The 20,219-nt window shown below is 45.5% G+C and overlaps 2 protein-coding genes across 13 annotated transcripts in view; one reads left to right on the top strand and one right to left on the bottom strand.

Annotated features, from left to right (window-relative positions):
- The first annotated feature begins 60 nt into the window (after nucleotides 1–60).
- Nucleotides 61–20,022, top strand: TUBD1 (tubulin delta 1). Of its 9 annotated transcripts, XR_003530407.1 has the most exons (13): nucleotides 61–426; nucleotides 1,092–1,275; nucleotides 1,826–1,973; nucleotides 2,578–2,794; nucleotides 3,334–3,565; nucleotides 4,251–4,415; nucleotides 5,037–5,177; nucleotides 5,699–5,882; nucleotides 6,429–6,718; nucleotides 7,990–8,054; nucleotides 8,149–8,233; nucleotides 18,088–18,415; nucleotides 19,310–20,022. XR_003530407.1 is itself a non-coding variant. In XM_027660172.1 (9 exons), exons 2-9 carry the CDS (start codon nucleotides 1,104–1,106, stop codon nucleotides 6,529–6,531), a joined length of 1,362 nt encoding a protein of 453 aa, XP_027515973.1. In that variant the 5' UTR covers nucleotides 61–426; nucleotides 1,092–1,103; the 3' UTR covers nucleotides 6,532–7,137. The 9 variants fall into 9 exon arrangements, 1 of the variants encoding a protein (XP_027515973.1); XR_003530412.1 differs by having other exon boundaries at nucleotides 7,994–8,233; XR_003530406.1 differs by having other exon boundaries at nucleotides 7,990–8,233.
- VMP1 (vacuole membrane protein 1) overlaps nucleotides 16,375–20,219 on the bottom strand; it is a 58,615-nt gene continuing 54,770 nt past the window's right edge. For all 4 annotated transcript variants that reach the window (XM_027660173.1, XM_027660174.1, XM_027660175.1 and 1 more), the window contains 2 exons: nucleotides 18,965–19,067; nucleotides 16,375–17,681 (listed from right to left, as the gene is read on the bottom strand). In XM_027660173.1, the coding sequence (XP_027515974.1) occupies nucleotides 17,538–17,681; nucleotides 18,965–19,067 (247 nt within the window). In that variant the 3' untranslated portion in view covers nucleotides 16,375–17,537. The remainder of the gene's footprint in view (nucleotides 17,682–18,964; nucleotides 19,068–20,219) is intronic.

Raw genomic sequence — 20,219 nt, 5'->3', positions numbered from 1 at the left:
GAGTGGGATGGGATCAGGGTCGGGACAGGGATGGGATCAGGATCTGGACTGGAATGGGATCAGGACAATCGGGACTGGGATCGGGGTTTGGAACTGGGGTGGGATCGGGACGAGGATCGGGATGCCGGCAGAGGGTCCGGCGGGCCGGGCCGGGCTCAGGGCGAACATGGCGGCGGTTCTGAGGGGGGAGCCCTGAGGGACGGCCCCTGAGGGGGTCTGCGGGCACGGACACCCGGCTGGGACGGTCGGTGTCGCGCGGGTCGGACACGAGCCTTTCCTGAGGATAATTCACGTGTTTGTTTATTCTCGGTCTCGCAGCAACCCCCGGGCTGGCAGCGGCGCTGGAATCACGCACCGCGATCCAAATTAGCACAAACCTGCCCGCAGAACGCGGCACAGGCACCGGCAGCCATCCAGGGAATGCTGGTACGGGAATGCTGCGGCACAGCTGGGGTGGCAATGAGGAACTGCAGCCCGGAGTTTAAAAAAAAAATTGCCCTTGTTTCTGTGAATAGAAGAGTGAGAAAGCGGAGCTGCTGTAAAATGCTGAGTGGGGGAAAAATGTCAAATCACGCCGGTACTGAGGCAAAAGCTTTGCTCTGTGTGCTGGAAGCAAGGGGAACGCTCCAGGGAATCCTTTTGTCACCTCAGCAGGCTCTGGCATCAGGCCTGGAGCAGAACAGGACTGGAAATCGGCTACAATTTTGAACAGGCTCAACATTTCTAAGGGCATGTGGTGCTTTCTTATTGTGCTTTTACATCCTAGTCCGATAACTTTGAGTTACAATCATTTTTTTCTATCCTGCCCTACTGAGCAAAAGGAAGAAAACGAACAATTCCCTTGCTGTGTGGCTGGTTCCAGCTCCCTCCAGATGCAAAGCAGCAGTAAACAGCTCTTGCTTCCCTTTAAACTGCCATCTGTGCTCTTTTGGCCTTCAGGAGAAGGTGCTGTCAGGCAGCTTTTCCCCAGAAATAGCCAGTGGTTGTGGTATAACCATCCTCAAAAAATGGCACAACGGACCAGAAACCTGCCAGAACTGTTTTCCCCCCTGTCTTTTCCACAATTACTAAAGACATCATTTCTTTTTCAGGCTTGAAGAAGGATGTCAATAGTCACAGTCCAGCTTGGGCAGTGTGGGAACCAGATTGGGCACGAGGTGTTTTGCTGCCTGTGCAGCGACATCCGTGGCACTCACGGGCTCTGCTCCAAGAAGGAAAACCAATCCTACCAGGATGCCTGCAAGGAGAGGTTTTTCTGGGAGGAGGAATCTGGAGGTACAGCTTTAAAAGGGCTTTTTGTTCCCCACACAGGGTCTGTTTTCAGGACACAGAAATCAAACAGGTCTTTTGCCTTCGGTTGAGGAATGAGTTTTACCTTCAGTCTTGAAGGACTGTTTAACCCTCTGCCCTCACAACACTGCTGCACACATGGAAGCAGAACCAGTGCAGTGAAGGCTGTGAGAAGACAAAGCCAGTTTCCCAGTAGCACAGCTGGAAACAAAACATAGTCTTTCCTTCCAAACATCTGCATTTTCTGCTGTAGATGGATCACACCACAGAGTAGGACCCACAGGATCCAAATTTGACATTATCAAACACACTGAGTGGTTTCTTCCCTGAAAGAGAACTCTGGAGTTCAGTTTGTCTTTGGCACAACACATGGGCATGGCCAGATCTTTTCTGTGCTGCCTGTGCTGTTCCACTAATGGCTTGGATAATGTGGGTGGGAGGAATACAACCTGGGACATGCTATCCATCCAAATCCATCCATTTTACCTAAACATATTGGCACATTATTGTTAATTTTGTTTTTCTCCCTCTGCAGTGCCTGTGGCCCGGGCTGTGCTGGTTGACATGGAGCCCAAAGTCATCAGCCAAACCTTATCCATGGCTACCAGGTCTGGCTGCTGGAAGTACAACAACCAGTCCCACTTCTGCCAGAAGCAAGGCTCTGGGAACAACTGGGCCAACGGGTATGGAGAGCTGCTCCAGGCTTCCCAAGGGAATTGTGGAGGCAAGGGAGCTGTTTACACTCTCTAGGAGTGCAGCTTAGTATGGAGCAGGATTTATTTTTAAGTTAAAGTAGAAATATATATATAGCAGTGTAATTTTTTAACTGATTTTTGCAAGATGAAATTGGTGTTTCAATCACAGAATCCCAGAGTGGTTTGGGTTGGAAGGGACTTTGAAGCTCATCCAGTTCCAACCCCAACACCTTCCACTAGCCCAGGTTGCTCCAAGCCCCTTCCAACCTGGCCTTGGACACTTCCAGGGATGGGGCAGCCACAGCTTCTCTGGGCAACCTGTACCAGGGCCTCGCTGCTTTGCAGTGAAAACATGACATTTTAAAATGGAATATTTAAGAATAGGAAACAATAAGGCCAGTTTATAAACAGCTGTTTTGCAAAATGAACATCACAGCTAAGGATTGTTTAGTGCAGATAGAATGGATGACAGTGCAAGCTTATAGAAGTAATAATAATAATAATAATAATAATAATAATAATAATAATAATAATAATAATAAAATCTGCTTAATTAATAACTTCACCTTCCTGCTTTTCTGTTACTCCCCAGTTACTCTGTCCATGGGCCCAGACACAAGGAATCAATCATGGATCTGGTGCAGAAAGAAGCAGAGAGATGTGACCGACTGGGAGGATTTTTCACCATCATGAGCATGGCTGGGGGCACAGGGTCAGGCCTGGGAGCGTTTGTGACCCAGTGCTTGAGAGATGCTTTTCCAACCTCATTTATCCTAAACCACGTTATCTGGCCCTATGGCACTGGTGAGGTGAATGTCACATTACCTTTTTATATAGAATTATAGAGAATTTTTAAGTTTATGATCACTGCTTACTTTTAAATAAAATACCTACAACAGAAATAAGAAGGAAAATAAGTACATTTTACTTTTTTACAAAGTTCAAATGACTAAGTAAGACAGCTAAAGGATTGTTTGCCTGATGTTTGGTACGTGTGATTTCACCAAAACAAATTCTTGATAATTCAAGTGCTGAAGTGCTGCAGTTTCACAAGAACTAGAAATCTCCTGTTGGGATCTTATCTCAGCAGTACAATCAGTTCCCAGGTAGATTTTGTTCCAGCATGTTTGGATGGAGAGAGATGGATAACCTGATTTTCATGGGTCTTGCCCTCTTTCCCTGGAAAAGCTCTGAGCTCCTGACCTCATTCTGCACTCGGGCAAAGAAAATGAATCACTTCCTAAATCTCAGCTGAGGAAACAGCAGCAGCCAGAGGATTATAAATTAGAAAGGGATTAAGTTTGACTCTGATTTGTGTGGGGTTTTTTGTTTGTTTGTTTGTTCCCAGGTCATTGTTCAAAACTACAACTCTGTTTTGACTCTGTCACATCTGTACCGGTCCTCAGACGCCCTCCTTGTCCACGAGAACGATGTCATCCACAGGATCTGTGCCCAGCTGATGAACATCAAACAGATCTCCTTCAGGGATGTGAACCAAGTCATTGCACATCAGCTGGGCAGCGTTTTCCAGCCCGTTCACCCAGGAGAGGGGGGCTCAAACTACAGCAGGAACCCACTGGGTACCAAACCATGTCATTCACACACCTCTCTCTAGTCAGGTCAGGGGTGAATTGAAGTTCTTCAGTCTCCTCACTCAACTATTTGGGTACATCCCAAGTTTTCAGGCAGGCAAAGTGGAGGAAAAGACAAATTTAGGAAGTTCAATCCAATCTCAATGTTGTAGCAGAGTCAGAAATAAACCCCCCAACTTCTGCTTTCATTCTTCACCAGAAGAACCCTGTTTCTGCTTTTCCAAGTGATCACAGACACCCTTGTACCTATTTACAGACTTGTGCAGGTCAGTGCTTTTGGGCTGAGCTTCACCTTTCACTTGGGGTCAGAAACTTGTATGAACTGAAACAATCTGAAAGTTTTGTGTTTTGCTCAGGCAGAAAACAGGTGAGCAGACAACTTGGGAGCAACAGGCTGGTGTTTATACCCTCAAGGAATTAGAGAAAGTTACCCAAAATTAAGCTTTCCCATCTGTCTGTCGATCTCTTTAGCAGTGCCCAGAGTCGTGGAGATTCTGAGAAGTGAGAAAAGTCTAAATTGTAAAATCAGAGCTATTAATTTAGTAACACAGAGCAAGTTTGCATTGCTCTGTCTGAAATTGCTAAACCTTTGTAACATTCCTCCCTCTCTCCTCCTGTTTTAGCCACCCTGGGCAGTGTTTTTTTGTGAGCAGCTGTTGATTTCTCCTTCCAGGAGACTTGATGGAGACGCTGGTCCCACATCCCGAGTTCAAGATGTTGGGTCTCCGGAACATTCCTCAGATTCCTGAGAACTCCCTCCCCTACAGCACCTTCAGCTGGCCTGGGCTCATCAAACATCTGAGGCAGATGCTCATTGCTCATGCCCAGATGGAGGAAGGTACAGAGCATTCCCTCCCCTCTCCTCACTCATTTCTCCAAGGGAGATAAAGCTGATTGTTTAGTGCAGCTCCCTTCAGTCAGTTCAGAGCCCTCAGCAGGAATTTGCCTCCAGCTGCTCCTCAAACCATTCCCTCAGCCTGCTCCTGCCTTTGCTTCCAGCCATCTCAGTTAATTAGAGCCACTGAAAACACAAACCAAACCAACAGTTTGTGGCTGTGCACTTAATTTACATCCTTCACTTGGAACATTCTTTGGGTTGGGATTTCTGTGTTTTCTTTTTACACCTTCTACTCATGAAAATGCTGCTCAGCTCTCCCCTATCATTTACATGGGAATTCAGTTATAGCTTCCAGTTATGCAGGGAATGGGCTGGCAATTGCTAAGGATAGAAACAGGTATCATTTTCTCTGCTAGACAAGTGACTACCAGGAAAATACTGCTGGATTAGCACTGCTTTTCCCTGGGAACTGTGTGATTGCTGCTTAATTAAAGTGCAGCAGCTACAAACTCCAGTGTGGGGCACAGTGATAGTTCCCATCTGCCTCTTCAGCTATTCCAAATCCACATTTCACAAACATTAACTATCTCTTCTGTCTTTTTTTTTACCAAAATCTCACAGGTATTGACTGGCAAGTCCGACCACCTCCTCCAGGCTCCTCCACCCCCTCCAGCCATTCCACAAAGAAGCCACTGCACTTCAACACTTCCATTGCCAACCTGGTTATCCTGAGAGGAAAAGATGTGCACAGCGTGGACTTGGGTAAGGAGGAAAAGCCCCAAACCTCAGGGGTTCTTGTTTCACATCTCTCTGGTTTCTTTACACCACATTTGATCCAAGTAAAAAAACCCCAAGGCCACTTGTTTGGTTACTAAAGGTCAATATTCCCTCTAGAAACAGTTTAGTGTCCAAGGCCACGTTGTCCAACTGCTTTGGGCTGTTGTCTTTGCAGCAGCTTCCTGAAGCACTTCAGGGCAGGAGGAAGAGCCTGTAATCTGTGTATCTGATGCAATTCTTGGCTTTATTGCCTGAAAATACATTTAGCTGTTTCTGGAGTGATGAGCATGGCTGGCAGATGCAGTACTGACACAAGAGAGCACTTCTAGATAATCCAAGGGGTCTGTTTCAAAGTTCTGTTTTCTGCAGGCTGATCTCTGCAGAGTTTTCCCAAGGCCTGAACTGATCTGCCAAGCTTTGATTAGGTCACACAGGATAACTGGGATCAAGATGCAGAGGTTTGCAGCTTTACATTTACCAAGAGGGCTGTCTTATCTCTGCTCCAGGAAGTTTCCAAGATCCCTCCCTGTACACATCATGGCTAAAACCTCAGGATGCTTTTAATGCCTGGAGAACACCAAGAGCATTTAACAAGTATGAAAAGTCTGCCTCTCTGGTCAGCAACAGCCAGTTCCTGCTGAAACCTCTCGACAGCGTTGTGGGAAAAGCTTGGAATATGTTTGCTTCCAAGTAAGTGAAAAGAGTCATGCTGAGACTTCACTAATAACTGCCAGTATCTTCAGTGGGAGAGAAATCATTGTAAATAAGTGAGACCACAGATTGCAGTGCTCTCAGTGTATTTTCTCAGTCCCAAAACTCCCCAGATTTAGTGCATTCCAATTTGACCATCCTAAAAATAACACACAGAAGCTCTTTTGCTGATGGTTTAGTTTCCAGCTTGTGGACAGGCCTGGAAAAAACTTCCTGGCTCAGTCAGCAGCACTGAGGGGATTGGTGTGTATTAATCACTTCCCCTTCCATTTCCCACTGAGCCCAGGTTTTTTAGCTGCAATTCTGTTTCCTCAACCAATGCACAGATATAAAAACTACTGGAAGCAAGTCAGGACTTACTGATCAGTAGGAATTACAAAATGAGTTTGAGGGAGCACAGTAAAAACTCACCAGCACAGTTATAGAGTGGAAACCAATCTTGATTTGGGGTTTTCACAGTAAATATCCAATATGTGTCAGATTCCCCCCTGATTTCCAATGTCTTACCCATCCTTCCCCACACAGAGCTTATATTCACCAGTACACCAAATTTGGAATTGAAGAGGAAGATTTCCTGGACAGCTTCACAACCCTGGAACAAGTTATCTCCAATTACACCACCCTTTGATTTTATTTCTTTTAAATGGTCAGAAATAGAGCTTTTACCTGAAAGAACCCAGCACTGGAAAACCTCCCATTAACTTCCTGAAGTATGGAAATGTCTGGGCTGGAGCTGGTTTTCAGTCTTGAAAGCAGTGTGTGTGTGTGTTAGAACAGCAAGAACTGACTCTGAGCTGAATATATTCCTATGGCAGGTATTATTCTTATTTAATATATCTAATAAATATCTATTTTTCAATACATTTGCTATGCACTGTAGCTACCTCTCTGAACATAATTTTTGGCACTTTAGTATAAACTATCATGAATTTTCATTGTAACACTTTGCCCAAAGAATGCTTTAATGCTGATAAAACAGCAGTGCCAGGATTATTAATCCAAGATCCATTTGAGACTCAAGATACAACACTGTGGCCCCTGGGCCTTTAAAGCAAAATCAGGTTAAATTAGATTTTAAGGACCTTAACTTTGACCAAACAGCAAAAGTTTTGAACCATCTGTTAAGAGAAATACAAAGATTTCTTCATTTTCCTGTCATCCTCAAGTTATATTAGAGGTTATAGTTAATTAAATCCTTTTCTCACCATTTCCCTGTGCCTAAAACTTTGGAAAATAAATCCCTATAGCACAGCAGAGGCCTTGGCTCTGTTATACACACACCACATTTAAGCAAAACAACTGCTCTTCCTCTATGTTAGAACTTAATTAATTCGTTATTTATTTAAACATATTTGGCAGGAGGATGGCTGCTAGATTTCAAATAGAACAGGACACAGCAATATCGTATTTAATACATTTTTAAATTTCAAAAGGCAATTTAAGGAATTGTCTGGGGTTTTTTTTTTTGCACAAGTTTTACCACGACCACAAGGTGGTGCCCTGGAAGCTGCAGCTGCACCAGCCTGGAAGGAGGAAGGGATTGAATCCCTTGGGAAAGGCACACACACTGAATAAAAGAAATATATAATATTTATATATTTCTTATATATATGTATATATATTATATAATATTTAAATTTATATAAAATAAATATAAGAGTATATAAATATAAAATAAATATAAGAATATATTAAAATAAATATAAGAATATATAAATATAGAATAAAAGAGTCCAGAATTAAGGATTATGTTGTAACACCAACCTTCCTCCTGCCTCTGTCAGCTTTTCACTTAATGGCAGGGAGAGTTTGGGGAATTCTTGCCATTCCTCCCCCCCCCTAGAAATAATCCCACAGGCTAAAAAATAAAAGAGTTTAAAACCAAATCAGTCTCAGGGACTTTTCCCTTGACAAATTTCACATTTTAGAGCGTCCCTTTAGGTTTTTAGTGCCATTTCTTGCCAGGCCTTGAAACTTTTAACTGAAAGATGGCAGCTCAGAGCTGGGCACTGCTCTGGTCCAAAGGGATTTTTTGGGGGTGTTTTTGTCCTGTTCAACTATTGTCTAATTTGAGTATTTTCCACAGAAAGAAACTGGAGGAAAGGTTGCACAAGCTGAGACAAACAGCACAGGCACTGCAAGGAACAAAGGGTCAGGAAAGGAGACCCTGGTGAGCTTCTCCCTCCTGCAGGAGGCCCAGGATGTTCAGCCACACAGACACCCCTGTCCCTGGTGTTCCCAACAGATCCCAGGCTGATCAGAAATGGGGAACTGCACGTCTGGAACAAGGGCCAAGTCCCAGCAATGCCTCCTCCTGTCCCACAGAACAGGTAAATGAGGTGTTTAAAAAGCTAAAGGCAGATAAGTCCTCTGAGAAACAAGGAAGAGAGCAAAGGGTTATTGATCCAGCAGCACCATAACCCACTTTATTGCAGAAATAACCTGTTATCTCCGTGTATTTATAATTCTGAGCATGAAGCAAAGGCAGCAGGTGCTCAGTGGATGACACAGCCCCATATTTATCAGTTATGGCTCATGGGATTTCCAGGTAATGCAGCAGGTTACTGGAAGGGGTTTTTTTTTGTTTAAGTTTGATGGCAGGATTGATGCCATGTCAGGAAACACAGCACACAGCTGAGATGCACAACCCCAGAGCAAAAATGAAGATTTCCTTATTTAACAAAAGAAAACAGAGAGGGAAAGGTTCTGCAGCTCACAGACACAGCCAGGCCAGCAGGGTCATCACTGCTTAGCAAGGGCTGCTCTGTAAGGACTTGTTCACAGTCAGGATTCAGGGAAAACACTCCTAATTCCACGTGAAAACAACATTTTTAAAAGCAGCAATAGAGGATCACAACCATCAGCCAAAGTTTGACGACAGAGGTTTCTCAAAAATATTAAAAAAAAAAAGAGTTGAAAACAAAAGTGTAAATGTTGCATTATCTGTTATAATCCCCTCCACTGCTCTGCCAGAGCCTGACAGGAGCTGTTTGAGGCATCTCTAGGCTTCTTCCTGTGGCTGTTTTTCACTGCTGACCTCAGTCCTGAAATTCTCACACCCTTTCCCAAACCCAGCCTTCAGTTTTTGATCTATGACAGGATTCCTCTGGGTTTTTTTTTTCCCCAGGATGTGCAGAGGATCAGAGTGGCAGGAAGTGAATAGCTGGTATCAAAGAGTCATAATTTACACTTGTATTAGAAGGTGGAGCAGTACTTTTCTATTTTATTGATAAAATTAATCACGGGGATAGTCAGAGCCTGGAAGAGGGCCTTTATTTCATTAGCAATTAAAGTTAATGAGGTGGATCAAAGGTCAGCACAAGCCAATGGCTCAGTGACAGGAACAACAGAATCAGTGGCCTTGACCTTGCTGGTTTTAGGCAAAGTCCCCACAGGATGTCCATAAACCTGGAACAATGCACCAAACCTCACTATTGTTGTTGGGAGGGACAGGTGCAGCTCACTTGGAAGTTGATTCAAGGACTCCAACTACAGAAAAAAAACAAACAAACCCAAAAAAACCCAAACAAATCACCAAAAAAATTCCAACCCAGAAACAAAAACCTTCAATAACCTAAAATATTTTAAACACAATAAGTGGCAAGTGACAGTAGTTAATGTATTTATAGATATGATTTATTTGGCTATAAGCAGATATTGGTTCTTTAAGGTCAGACTCACTACCAGTATGGGAAGGATAAAACTGGGGGTAAATATATAAGGGGGAAAAAAAATCTGTGGTTCCCACACCAACCAGGAATTTATCAACATGAAAGTTATATTCAAATTACCAGCTGATACACTGCTGGGAGAAATTAAGGTATAAAAGGATGAATTATTCACTTCCTTCTGCATTTGCTAAGAAATTTAGTCTGGATAAATATTGTGAAGTGAGAGACTAAACATCCAAAAAGAAACACTCTCAGATGAAGAAATGTGAGTTTTGCTGGACACCACTTTAAAACCTGTACAGGAGTCATCAGGGAAGTGATTCATGGATCCGATTTAGCACAAAAAAAGCTTCCAAAAGGAACTGAGCTGCTGCCTTTCCTCCGCTGCTTCCAAGGGCAGCCCGGACCCAGCTTCGCCAAGGCAGCAAATTCCAGCTTCCTGCTGCAGCCTCTGCTTCCCACCCCAGCTCTGCCCACGCTCCGGACCCTCGGCTTTGAACCGGCCCGGCCGCGGAGCTGAGAATCCCGAATTTTACCCGGGGAGCTTTTCCGGCTCTTTCAGCGGAGCCGCAGCTCACAATGGTCCCTTCGGAGCCCACATTGTGCGGGTCCCGTCCCTCCAGACGGGCACTTCCCCTCCGCGGGAGGGGACGTGAGTCACACACGGCCGTGAATCAGCACAACCTGCCCCTTAACCCTTTCCCTCGGCACATCCAGGAACCCCTTCCCGGGGCTCTCCAAACAAATCCTCCTGCCAGGCCCAGGGGAGCACCCTGGACAGGGTGAAAACGGCCTCAGGGAGGAGATCAGTGAAGCTGCTCCTGCTCCTTAGGAAATGGAAAGGCGGTTTTTAAAATAAATGTGTCCCGTGATAAAGATCATGGAAGAAATCTAAACCTTAATTAAAGCCTGAGAGGTTCTAAACTGTGACTTCTAGCAGAGGCACAATCTGTACTTATCTGGGTGAATTAGGTGCTAGAAACCTTCTCTTAGTCTTAAAAAAAAAATTTAAAATACACCCAGTTACACAGTAAAATAGAAAAATAACCAAAATGAGGGTGCTCTCTAGGCCCAAATTCCTATTTTAAATGTAAGAGTAGTAAGCAGAGAAGCTAACTAAAAGAAGCCACTGGTTAAACCAAAAAAAGGCAGAATGAACGTTGCTGGGGCTTTGATTTCACTGCTCGTGGTGTGTTTGCATTAAATGGGTGTGTCCTGCCAAACTGAGCACTGACCGTGTTTGGTTCCACGTGTTTATTTAAGGCTCAAAAAATAACACTTGAGCTGCCTGGGAATGGTGTCATTGTGGTCATGGCATGATTTGAGTTGAACTTCTGCCCAGCAGCCTCCAATCTGTGAGAGATCATCGACAGCAGCGTGGCAGGGGAGCCAAATGGAAACCAGTCCCATCCCACTGGAGGTGGGATCAAATCCTGGCTGGGCTTGGCTGGAGCTGCAGCCTCAGCCTGTAGCACTACCTGTGAGTCAGCTAAGTCAGCAATCTGATTTATGTTGTTATTTGAAGTTAAAGGCATTAATTTGGCAACCAATATCCAATTAAATGTTTCTCCCAAGAAGAAAGCTTCCATTCCCTCCCTCCCAGCCACTAAACTCAGAGTTTCACCTTATTTTCCTCTATAAAGATTTAATCAGGCTCCTCCCCAGACCCAGAGTATTCTTACATAAAAACAGATCCAAGCCTGTGCTGGGAAAGGAGAGCTCGTTCTTCAGCCACCTTAGGAAGGGAACACGAACATGTGGGATCTTCCAGCTGGACAAAACTTCAGTCAACAGGCCTGGACTTGTCCAAAAATCACTGTACTGAGGGCAGAGAGAGCTCTAGTAAGGACCAGGGGAGGAGACATCAGGGACAGCCTTAGCCAAGGGCTCTCAGGCTCTTCCAAACAACACTTAACCCCTTTCCTTATTCACTAATTGGAAGGATCTGTCACAGCTGGAATCTGTTGCCAAAGGATGTGGATTATTTGACTCCTCTCAGCAGCACCTGCTCCTCTTGGGCAGCCCCAAGGTCTCAGTTGCTGCTCGGTGGAGTTGCCACAGGGTGGCTGTGCACAGGCACCAGTGATTAAATCAGGTTTGGGTGGAAATTAAAGGAGGCAACAGCACTAAACCCACCAGTTGGATCAGCACACATCCAGCAGAAATACTGCTTTGGACATTTCTTTGGCACCCATGAGTCTGAACTCCACTGAACACCAGCTCCAGCCATCCTGAAAGTGTCTTCCTTGCTGCTCCTCAGCTGGGCCCTCACACAGGGACCCGTGGGATTGGATGTCACAGGAGCTCAGCCGGGCTGAGGACAGACCCACAAATCCAGAAATATGAGCAATGGAACCTGTTGTTGTGAAAATATCCTGAATATTCCAGCTCTCGAGGAAACAGCTGCAGCAAGAGGCACTGAGAGCAGGGTGGTTTCTAAGCAGGCCAGAGAGGTTTTGTGAAAATGGCAGCGTTTGTTATGTTGCAAATCTAAATGTGTAAATCTCTGCAGGTCCAGTTTCTTTTGGACACAGAAAAATGCTGAGCACACAAACCTGCTTTTTCAGTCACCGGATGGAAAGGGCAGTATCAGGAAAGCCACAGTCCCTCAAAATTCCATTTCTGCATTTCAGTGTGGGCCTTGAACAAGGTATTGGTGTGTTTTAATCAGCAGCAGCTTCTGTAAGAGAACTGCCAGATTTTTTCCTGGGAGTGGGAGGAGAACAGAGGTACCATGAGGTCACTGCATGTGGATAGAACAAGCTTTGGGAATTGCATGGGATCTCTTGGGAATTTCTTACAGGTGGGGCCAGTCAGAGCTGACACCTTCCAGTGGAAGGGCTTTGGACCTGGGAAATGCCAGAGATCAGCTGGTCCCCAAGGAAGGGAAGAGGTGACACCCTACAGCAGATTGATGTGTGGTCACAGCCTCATGTAACACATCAGTGCTCCAAGGATTTGCACCAAACCCGGTGGATTGTGCCTTAAATCCCGTGGGTGAAGCACAGAGCCCTCCCGGGCTGGGCCCCTCCAGCAGGGCCAGCACAGCCCTCTCCAGACACTCCCCAGAAACACCAACTCCCCTTTTCCAGGGCCAGAGGAGCCGGGTGTGGCCACAGGGCCGTTATCCCAGGGAACAATGTGAGTGCCAGCTCCCATCTCCCGCCTTTCAGCAGGAAGCAGCTGCCAGCTTCCTTATTGCCAGCTGCCAGGGCAACTCAGTCAGGCTTCTTGGAAAAGCAGAGGAACAATGACCTGGGAGGAACTCCCCTGAAACACAGAGGATCTTCACACTCACCCACATCTGAGCAGCTCCTCAAACGAGCTCCAGAGAAAGGTGACCTTTGATTTTGTGCTCATGGAGCCAATGCTATAATAATAATCATCATCATAATAACCCCCCTCAGCACGATAAAGGGCAGTGCTAAAGCAAACTAAACCCAAGCTTGGCCCTTCCACAGGTTACTTTGCACCTTTGTTTCACACCAGTAGCAGTGAATGAGCTGAATAACCTCAACATCCCCTTCCCTTTAAACCCAGCACAGGCAACAGTGAGCTTTGTTGACCAAAATCCCCTTTTTCTGAATTCCTGACACATTGCTGGGCTCTTGCTGTTTGCTTGTACCTGGGAGGTGACATAACAGCAGGGACAGTTTCTGAGCTCCTTTCTCTCCTGACAAGTGCCCCGGGCTGTTCAGCCTCTCCCTCCACACCACTGCCAGAGCATTGTTCTGCTGCCTCTCCCAAAAGCAGAGTGGATGCATCAGTAAGCAAGTGAAATGGATAAAGAAATAAATGCCAGCATTCTGTGCCCTCAATTAGGCACTTGAATTAGGGAGGTCACACAGAAGGCTCAAAGAGTTTCTCAGTATAATCCTTCTAAAAATGAGTTTGCCAGAGCACAGGCAAATATTTGCCAGAGCATCAGAGGGTGTTTCACGGAAAGGCAATTGCTTCACTCCCTGTTTCCTGAGGTTACAGGAACCCAGGAGGCTCCAGCACTGATCCCTCACCTGCTCCCACCAGGGGTCACAGCCCAGCAGGATTCCCTCCCACTCCCACTGAGGGCTGCAATTTGAGTGAAGTACTTTTGGGTTTTTCTTATTCCCTTTCAAAAAAAAAAAAAAATAAATCCAAAAACCCCCAAACCTTCAAATTTACAGGAAAAACCTCCAGAATTTTAAATCTCAAAGAGCCATTTCAATTGCCTTATCTAAAATCACATTCAGCCTTTTAACCGCTGATTACAAAGTATGTTTTAACCACGTGCTTCAAAGGAAACCGATGGCTTTTACCTCCCAGGAGCACCCCCAGCCCCCACTTATCTTTACACCTGCGATCAATTTGGTTCACTAATATTTATATTTGTGCTTGATAATCAAGGAAACATCCCCAGCGCTTGTGCCTGCGGTGACACTGTGACAAAACAAATCCCGAAAGCCAAAGGCACAGCAGGGAAGGACTCTGGGGCCCAGCGTTAAGCCCCTGTCAAGTGTTAATGACAAGGACCTTTTAGCAGGAACAGGCAGCCGGGGGAGTTCAGAGGGAGCTGCTCGAGCAGAAACACAGCAGGACACCGGGACTGAGGGAAGGAGCTACAGACACAGGGAGCAGGAGCTTTCCTGGCTGTTTTCCAGCGTGGAACTGGAGGATTTGACCTGCCACGGGCTCGTGGCTCGGCTGGCACGGGCACTGTGACTGAGCTGCACTGACCCCAACAGTCCCCAGTGCTGGGGCAGGGCAGCTCTGCCACCTTCCTACCGCCCTCAGGGAACACCTTCGGGCAGGAAAATCAAGAGGAGGAGGAGTTTCAGCCCTACCTGACCTGAGCTCTGATGTGCTACTTTCTATTTTCCTCTCATGAAAGCAAGAGAGCTTCAGCCACACCCCACAGAAGACGAGACTGAAAAAATCTCTATCACATCAAAGTCATCTTTGAGGTTTAACCAACCAATTAGTTGCTGTTACTTCCGTGTGATTTTCAGTAACTCCCAGAAAAAAAAAAAAAAGCAAGATGCTTTATTCAGTGTCTAAACTGAGAGACAGCAGCTAAAAATAGTGACCTGTGCCCAGACTGTCTCTCCTGCAAGAGCTCCCCTTGGATTTGTCCCTAACACACTGAAGGAGATGACTGACTGCTTCCAATGCCTGACTAAAGATACGGACAGCAAAAGGAAGCTGTGGAATTAGGGAGCAGAATCCATGTTTTCAGGTGAAATGCTGAAAGACTCCAGGTCTCTGAAGCCACAAAAATGCAGCTGCAGATGTGTCTTCATTCCAGACAACAAATGTCACAGTGTTAGCAACCCAGTTCAATACAGAGTGGAAACAATCCAGCTGAAATAAACACTGGGAAACATTATTTCTTTGTTTATTTAAGCAAACATAAAACTATCCATTGAAAAATCTCATTAGTTTTACTTTCATTTCTATGATATTTTTTTTACCTTTTACCAAGTCTTATCATCTCCCAGCAGCTGAACAGGTAGGAGCAGGTAGAACCATCAGCTCCTTCTTTAAATAAGTGTTAGAAAGCTTCAGAATAACAGCAGAGCTTATTGGAATGGACACATGGAACACAAGCTGAAGAACAACAGACATATACATATTTCACACTATATGTATGTAAACATATTGAACTAAAAGTGGGAGAAAGCTCTGTTTTTCCAGGGATTTTCCAGCAGGCAAGAGGCAGGATTTTAAGGAGACCCCCAAAGGAGCAGTTTATTGGCTCAGGCTCTGGGAAGAGGGTTTTTTTCTCTTTTAGTTGTTGTTACAGAGTCTCCTCATCTCAGCCTGAGGGCACACAGGTAAATGTGTCACCCCCTGCCAGGGAGACACCACCAGAACTGAGAGAGGTAAATAAATACCCGTGTCCCTCAGGTGAATCTGAGGACAAAAAAGCTGCCACCAGAACTGGGGAGAGCAGCCAAGGGCTGTCACTGCTCCAGTGTCCTGAGGGGAACGGGACACACAGCTCTGGGCTGGGATCCCCTAAAAGTGCAACTCCAGAGTTTCCACAGATTGAGAAAAGTGAAGTACCAAGCAGAGCTGTGATTTTTGGAATGTGCACTGTGTTAGAAGACCTTTGTTACTTTATTTTCAAAGACCTTATTTAGGCCAAAAAGTGAAAAGATTTAAGAAAAAAAAAGAAAGTGGAGAATTTAAGCAATAGTGTTCACCTTTAAAAACCACCAGGAGCACACGAATGGCCTTCGTGCTTTTGACCACCTTGCACCTCCTCCCGAGCCTTAGATATGCAAATTCACTCTGCTCAGAGCTCTGTCAGAGCAGCCTCCCTGCTCTGGTTGTTGGCTTCAGAGAAAACTTCAAACACGAGAAACAAGGTACAAACCTCACACACAGCTGAGATGAAACTCTAAATAAAGGATGTTTGTTATGCAGAACTGCGGCGGTGACTCCTCCTCGGAGCTAAACCCAACCCGATGCTCAATGGAACAGCTGGAGATGGATGAGGGGACGGTCAGATGAGAGATACCAAAATGTCAGACAGCCTACCGACTGTTGTTGCCATGAGATCCAACAGTCAACATCAGTCTGATAAGCTATCCGACAGGATGGTGGGGATGGAGCAGCTGGAACACCACGGCACACTCGCAGCACGGGACACACACCAGCTCCCCCCGGCTCCAAACCTGCCCCAGCCCAGCCTAAGCTCAGCCAGGCAGGGTCTAACCTGCTCTGAGCAACACTCACTGAGAGAAAACTCATCATTACTTACCCCCAGGACAGGAATCAAACCAACAGGTCACAAATATTTACAGATGGAAGGACCAAACAGGGAAAAGAGCCGTTTTAATGTTAGTTCTGTTCCTGGATATGAGAGCTGACACACACACACACTGGTTCAGAACAAGGTTTGGAAAATATCTGACTTGAAAAGCATAAGGTTGAGGTTCTTTAAAGTTCTGTTCTGGACATCAAATCTGCTTGCAGCTGGAATATTAAATCTTCCCCCTCTCTTCTCCTCCACTGCCCACAATTCTGGGATCGGGGCAAACATCTGAGGAGAATAAATATTGTTCACTGCTTAACCTGCCTATTTTAACTGTGCTTCAAGCAAGGGATGTCCTTCCTGCTGCCTTTGCTGAGTAAGAAGTTCTTAAGAGAAAAGAGAAAAAAAAAAAAAAAAAAAGAACAAAAAAAGCCCAAAGGGTTTCAGCACCATCAGTGCAGGAAGGCTGAGTGAACGTGCAGCTCACGGGATTAAGGCTTCAGAAAGAAACTGAGCATCCAAAAGTGGAGAGGGAAAGAAAGAGCTTAAAAAGACTGACACAAGAAATTCTGGAATGATCAAAGATGCCTTTATAAAGTTTTATCTTAACTTCATTCTAAATATACAGAATAAAAAATGTCGGCGTCAGCATTTGACATCAATCACCTCTGATAACACCACGGACTTGGACAGGGTGGCTTTTCCAACGTGCAATGGATGGGACAGTGGGAATTCAAACGGCACAGCCTTACCAGGAGGGACATGCAACAGTTTGTATCCAATCTGTACTCAGTTATTTACATCGTGATGGGCTGGAAAGTCATGGAAAAAGCAAAACAAGCCACCCTTCCAAATGAGAAGTCGCCCTCAGGTCAGTGTGAGTTAACCCAGGAAATGGAGAGTATGAAATCATCCAGTTTGGAAGTAATTTGGATGGACAACATTTGTGTAAAACCCCACTGAACATCCCATTGTCCATCCTGTACAACACAACCCAGACTCATGAAGCATTCACACCTTACCTTAATGTTTATAAGCTTGTCAGTGAAACCTTTGCTCTAATATCCAAATTACTTTCAAAAAAAAATCAAATAAAAACTTTGTTCTAGTTGAAAATTGATGTTAAAAAGTTTTTCCCCTGCTTTGAATAATGCTGATTTTTTAACCATATGAAAAGCTGTGTCATTCCTGTGTCTGCCAGGACCCCCTGAGGGGGTTTGTTCCAGCTCATTTGGTTTTCTCCTCAGAGTACATCTTCTGCTGCAGCCTCTTGGCGTAGCTCTGGGCCATGGAGTTGATAATAGACAAGATAAAATAACAAACCATGACAATCACCAGTTTCTCAAACATCCAGGAGAGCCAGTTTTCCCCCTATAGAGAGGAAACAGAAGGAGGAGGAAGATGGAGATTAGCAGACAGGCAGTGGAGAGGGAAAAGCCCGACCTCAAATCCAAAGCAGGGACCCAGCACAGGCTGAGGGGATTCCTGCAGGTCCCTCTGCAGAGCTGCCCTTGGTCCCTGGAAAGACAATGCAGGAGGCTTTGCCAAACCCACATGACGAATCCCTGCTCATTCCCGAATCCCTGCTCATTCCCGGGGTGCTCCCAAAGTGATTTATTATTCCCAGTATTGTTTGCGCTCCACTAACGATTCTTAGAGTTTGGAATTAGCAACCCCTGACTGTCATTCCCTGTCATGTTCCTCAAACAATCAGGTCATTGGTTAACAATGTTTTCTTTTTCCCTAAACTGCACATTCCGTGTTATCTTCCCATTAGGATCCCACTGGAAGTTCCAGTGACCTCGCCGGTCCCGCTTCCAGCGTTTTTCATGGCAACTCTTCCCTCGTTTCTCCTGTCAAAGGAGGGCAGCAGCGCTCTGCCCACGATCCCTTCCCTGCTCTGCCCACGATCCCTTCCCTGCTCGGCGACTCCAGCCCGATCCCTCCCGAGGCTCTTTCGTGGGCAGAAATGGCCAGAAGAACATTTATAACAGCCACAAATATCGCACGTGAAATCCGAGTTAGGTTCACGGATTTTATCTAAAATGCCTCAGCACCCTCAAGGATTTCACGTCCAAGTCGCTCTGTCCCGTTGCAAATTCAGGGTAAGTTTTTTAAAATATTTTTTTTCTAATTTTTTTTTTTGGTATGAAAGGAAATTTCTGCCTCTTGTACCTGCTCTAAACACCGTAGTTTTCTTTTCCTTTCAAACACTGAAGGCTTGAGGATTTTATTTCTCTTACTGTCCACTAAGCCACAGACCCTCCTGGCCTCTGAAGCATTGATGCTGCACAGTTTGTTACCCCTTCACATGGAAATGCAACTTTTTCCTCCTTAAATTTAACCTTCCAAACAGGCAGCTAATGCAGAGAGGCAAAAACTGCCACTAGTCTTGCTCTATTTTTTTTTTCTTATTCTCTAAAGGATTTAAATCCAATTTTTGTACAATTACAGAGTAAGTTTGAAACAGAGTTAAGTTTAAAATCCAGTTTCACACAATTACAGGGGAATTTTAAAATCCAATTTCACAGGATTACAGGGTAGTTTTTAATTCCCAGGTTGATTTTGAAGTGAGATTTTTATCTCCATTGCTCGGGTCAGTGCAGATCTTGGTAAAACAGACACATGAAAGGCTGAGCTGGGGAGGGTCTTACCTGTGGAACGCCACCGTCCGACTTGTGGTGAAGTTTTATCCTCTGAGCTTCCAGATATTCTTGAAATGGCTTCTGAAGAGAAGGACCTATACTTGGAATAGCACTGATGGAAAGTTCATCCCAGAGAACAAGACAAAATAGGGGAGGAAAAAAAAAAACAAAACCAAAAAAAAACCATTGGATTTTTTTCCTTTTTTTTTTTTTTTTTTTAATAAACTTACCACTTTACCTAATCAGAGCAAAGTTCAGGCTGAGCTACAGCTCAGGAGGGAACTCCTGAGACACTTGAGAAAACAGAAACCCCACGAAATAAAGCAAAATATTCATCTTTTGATCTTTCCCCAGATCCTCCAAAAGTGCTCAAATAGAAAAAAATCTCTGTGAGCAGCAGAGCGCCGGGAAGGGGGGCAGGAGCCGGGAGCTGGAGCATGTCCTGGAGGCAGGAGAAGGAGCTGAGCACTGGGGCAGTGCTGGGAGGCAAATGAATGACTTCGGAGAAGTCCCACATTTATCAGCAGCAGTTCCTGTAAGAACTGGTTTGAACCGATTAATAAGGAAATGACTTGTGCTTGTGTCATCCCCCGGTTAAAAAAGAGGCTGCTCGCCCTATGACTTGCCCCTTCTCCTGCGAGGAGACGGCCCCTTTCTCCAACAAAGTCCTTATTAGGACAATCTGTGCGTCATCCCTTCCCAAAAGGAACGCGTGAGCAAATCCTGCGGCACCTCCCCCGGGCAGGGATTAACAAAGGAACAAAGAGGCGCTCGGAGCCCTGCCCTGCATCGTGCCAGCCTGGGTGGCACAGGGCGGGCTCCGAGGGACCTGCTGAACACCTTGTTCCTGCTGTAGGGTCACGTTTGGGAGCTCGGAGCCCTCTCAGGGTGAGGGTGGTACCGCCGGGCAGCCTCTGCCCTCCACCCAAATCCCCCTGGCCAGGCTGCCACCAAACCCACCCAGGCAGCTTTGCCCTAAATCCACCCACCCTGCTATTCAGCAAATAGAGATCCAAAACCCTTCAATAATGGTCACAACCCTTAAATAAAACCCCAAAACTCAACTATTCAACCCTAGAATTTGGGCAGCTTCTGACCTCCCCTCAAATCCCCCTGGCCAGGCTTCCAACAAACCCATCCAGGCAACTTTGCCTTAAATCCACCCACTCTGCTCTTCAGCATGAGATCCAAACCCTTCAATAATGGTCACAACCCTTAAATAAAACCCCGAAACTCAAATATTAAACCCCACAACTCAAATATT

The sequence above is a fragment of the Corapipo altera genome, unplaced genomic scaffold (assembly GCF_003945725.1).
Source record: "Corapipo altera isolate COAL_440 unplaced genomic scaffold, ASM394572v1 271, whole genome shotgun sequence".
Lineage (NCBI taxonomy): Eukaryota > Metazoa > Chordata > Aves > Passeriformes > Pipridae > Corapipo > Corapipo altera.
The sequence above is the reverse complement of the archived record's forward strand: the minus strand, read 5'-3'. Positions and strand labels throughout refer to the sequence as shown.